Source organism: Diabrotica undecimpunctata, unplaced genomic scaffold (genome assembly GCF_040954645.1).
Source record: "Diabrotica undecimpunctata isolate CICGRU unplaced genomic scaffold, icDiaUnde3 ctg00002570.1, whole genome shotgun sequence".
In the NCBI taxonomy this organism is placed as follows: domain Eukaryota; kingdom Metazoa; phylum Arthropoda; class Insecta; order Coleoptera; family Chrysomelidae; genus Diabrotica; species Diabrotica undecimpunctata.
Genome location: NW_027313778.1, coordinates 1 through 4,164, shown reverse-complemented (window position 1 = coordinate 4,164; position 4,164 = coordinate 1). Strand labels below are relative to the sequence as shown.

The following is a 4,164-nucleotide window of genomic DNA, read 5'->3' as shown; positions in this document are numbered from 1 at the left end:
GACTGATGTCGTACTTTTCCTGTTGCCTTTTTTTCATTAAAATAGCACCGTCTAATGTGGCGCCGAAGCGATTTTTTGGCATAATATCCTAAAAATAAACATTTAAAATAACAATTTATCTAAAAATTTGACAAATACCTTTACAGTGTATACATGGAAGCATGTTTGAATTAGTCGAAGATTCATCACTATTACTTAAAACATTTCTACGAAACACAGGTACGGATTTGCCAATGCAGAAGTCTCCCTCCTTTCGTATTTTATCAATGAAATATTTTCGTTTCGGATCCTTTTTGTCAAGAGATAAGTATTTTTGAACCACTCTGAGATAGCGCGTAATTCTTTCAAGGTGTCTAGCAAAATTTAAAACAGGGATGTCGCAGTAAATACAATTGTGTTTTCTTCGTATCCTTCTTTTCTTCAAACATACACTGTCAATAAGAGAGGAATTAGTTTCATCCGCTGATTTTTCTATATTATCTGTAATGATAATAATAAGTACACACACACACACGCAGTGATCAACCCTGCCCCTAGGAACATGTGTATACCAATGTAAGAATGGGATCCACATGTCCGAAGATCAAACCGGTCACACCTCGCTAGTCGAAGTGGTACCTATCTGACCCCCAGGCTTTTCCACCACCCCTCCTCATCGTGTGACTTACGTGAGGAGGCTTATGATCTGAAATTTACTTAAGATGCCCTGGGTAATAGGACATCCTCGGTTTTTAGTGAATGTGGTTATGCCACCTAACTGTAGGGGTAGCCACATCTAGGCTTTTCTCCCTATTTACTTTACTGACTCAATTGATTTTACTCTAGCTTTACGTCGGGACTTGAGTCCCTAAAAAAAGAAAAAGGAGCGTGTGTTCCGACCATAGAGCCATCAGCCTGAGCTGATGACTCTATGTCCAGAAAAGAGTGTGTGCTCGGTCACTCAGCCGCCGATTTGGCAAAATAAATTTTGTTCTCCTCGCCGGCTGAGCACCCGAGAGGGGTCCGGCCACCAAGCCCATGCATGCCGCACATGACCTCAGTGCTCGGATTTCGCGAGTAGATCTTTCATTTCGATCTGCCTTAAGGGCCTAGTCCGCGGAGCGGTATATAGAAGGCCTGGCGGGCCCCTTCTATATTTGCTATATAAGGTAAATTTACGTTAATAAGTATTATTATAAAATACTGAAAGCTGGTCTTTTCAATTACCGAGAGAAGATGATGCTATAAGTTCTTGATATATTGGATTAGGGGTAGAGTCATCTAAAATAGCATCATTTTCATACATCAAGTCACAATCTGTTTGTTGTTCTAAAATAATTATTAAAAATTAAGCCACCGATTAGTTCATAGACACATGTAAAATAAGGAAGATGGAGATAAGATAACTATTTTTTGTCAACCGTGAGTACGTAATATGCTTATTAATTTGACCAAAATTTGTATTCAAAGAAACTTACTATTTGCCACACTGTCATCTGTTGTTTCAATAGAAATAGAGTGCATTTCATATGAGTCATCCAAATCATCTAAAATATATTACAGTTATAGTTAAAGTGTTTGAAATCAAAAATAAATATGTATTACCACTGAAACAGGTAGGAGTATATTCGCTACCGTTTGATGATCTTGATTGATCGAGAGGCTTAGAATGGCACTCTAAAAGAGAACATTAGTAGGTATAGAAAAATCGAAATAAAACTGACAAGGTTCAAAGTATATTGCCATTGTATAGCTTACGCAGATGGCCTAATCATAATAATATAACGCAAAATTAAGTATAAAATAAAATTATAATCAACGCTGCAAATAAAATTGTGTGAAAGATATATCGAAAACGACGGCTAATAAGGGTTTATTCTGAAACCAGTTTAAGATGGTTGCACATAGTGACAAAAATAAGTGACTATTAAAAAACAAAAATAGTAACTCAGGTTTTTAAGAATAGCAAAAATCAACAAGTTCTCCAGTGAGATATTATTAAGAAAATCGGTATCTAAACAACTAAGAGAAATAATAAAACAAAAATAGAGAATATAGAGAAGAAATTAAAAAGCTATAAAAACCAAATTTGCCGATGAAAACAAATTTTAAAAAACCAAACAAAACTTTAAATATGTGGACTGATTGATACTGATTGGAATATCAAACATTGATACGAATGAGTAGTGAAAAATTAAAGAAGAGAGAACAATTTTATAACATTATACATATAAACGAGGTGGTAAACATAGAAAAGGAAACAAAATTATGCGTTAAAAAGTCTGGCTTTAACTTGTAAAAAAAGTAAAAAAATTAATGAGAAAAACAGACAACTGAGGAAAGATATTATACATAAATAATGTTAGGAATTCATGTAAAAATATAAAATAAATTGTAAACAGTGTACAGTGGATTTGGAAGAATGGGAATTGGAAAAGAAAGGAACATTTACAAGGACTGAAATACAAAAAAAAACGGAGAATAATGGTGAAAGAACAGTCGAATAGAAAACACGCGATAATTTGTGTAAGTTAATTAGGATAGATGCAAACAAAAAACAAGAAATGCCATATTAAAAGATTAGGACTTGGAATGCGACGATAATTAAGGAACAGTCAAGTTTTTATATTTAATTTACAGCTACAGAAAAATAAAATATTTTAGCAACCCTAGAAATAGAAAATAAAACAAGGGGAAGAAAAGGATGAATAGTATTCAAAGCTGGAAAACATTAATTGTTAATCTTCCAAAGATTGATGTAACAATTAGATAATGTTTTTTGGGAATAAAACCACATTTTTTCAGGTGTCCGGATTTTTTTGACCAGCAGTGCATTATTTTCACGAGTAAGTTTTAGATCTAGAAAATTTATTGAGAGTTTTGTTTAATTTATTGGAGTTATTTTATCAAAATGTCTGTTTAGTTACTACGGTATTTTTCGTTTTAGTTATTCCTTTTAAGATTTTTTAAATACACTACCTTTTTAACCAACCTATTAACTTAATTTTAAATAGTTTCCTTGGAATTAAGTTGTTTTGTGATTTATTCCTTGAAATTGATGCAGTAGCATTAAAACCCGTAGAAACCGTTTAATAGTTTTTTTAACTTCTTTTAAGTTTTTAACTTCTATTAAGTAACTTTAGTGAAATTTTAAAGAATATTTATTTACCGTTATAAGAGTCAGTGATTTATCCTATACTATAAAAAGAATATAGCACGAAATGTAATAATTACTATGGCACTACACCGAGAATTTTTTAGGGGATTACCAAACGGGTTTTATAAGAGAAAGATTAGTGATAGATGTAATACATAATAATGACAGACGTTCCAGAAGCAAGCAAACAACTTTTTGTAATTTTTATTTAATTTAGGAGAACATAAATATGATAAAGACGAGGAGATGAATAAATGTGTAAGACATTGACCACATTTTTTATGAATTGGAAATTTGTAATGTTAATAAGGATGACAGTAAAAGGTACACAGTAAAAAGTAAAAATGGAAAATACCCAAATAGATAGCTTTGCAATAAGATATGGACTAAGATCTATTATAACTAACATGTAACTTACCTGTACTTAAGGCTTCATTCACTAATTTCACTGTACGTGAACGAAACTTATATTTATGTTTAATTTTGTTCATATTCATCGTACGTAGATCACTTCCACAAATATTAACAGGCCTCGAAATATTTCAGTACTACACTTAAAACTGATTTAAAATTTTAAGAGTAAGTTACCGTATTTATACTAAATTATCGGACAAAGATGTTTCATGATGTTATGAAAAATCCACTAAAAGAGGATTTACGATTTTACAAAAATTAAGGGCCTATCTTAGGATTACCAAAATACAATATAATATAATAATACACGTTCATGTCGTAAAACCTTTTGAAATCTTATTTAAATAATCTTTCCTAAAAGCAATGTTAAGAAAAGTGAGATAAAGAGTTGGCTGTTCTGCACATTTACATATTTTCCGAAAACTAAACAATGAATTAGGAAGATAATATAACTTAACAATGAAATGGGTAAATTATTGGGAGACAAGGAGATTAAACAGTAATATTGTTGTGTATTTTCAAAAGAAATAAACGTGACAAATCACAATATCCATAGTTACCTTTTTATAAAATGACGTATTATGTTATTCAGAAAGGGATTATATTTTTACAGG

The 4,164-nt window shown here is 31.6% G+C and overlaps 1 protein-coding gene across 1 annotated transcript; it reads right to left on the bottom strand.

The window, feature by feature from the left end:
• Positions 1-296: 296 nt before the first annotated feature.
• LOC140432022 (uncharacterized) lies at positions 297-4,121 on the bottom strand. Its single transcript, XM_072519882.1, has 6 exons — positions 3,555-4,121; positions 1,585-1,656; positions 1,458-1,526; positions 1,207-1,308; positions 359-480; positions 297-323 (listed from the first exon to the last, which is right to left on the bottom strand). The coding sequence occupies exons 1-6, from the start codon at positions 3,631-3,633 to the stop codon at positions 297-299; spliced, it is 471 nt and encodes a 156-aa protein (XP_072375983.1). The 5' UTR covers positions 3,634-4,121.
• Positions 4,122-4,164: the final 43 nt, after the last annotated feature.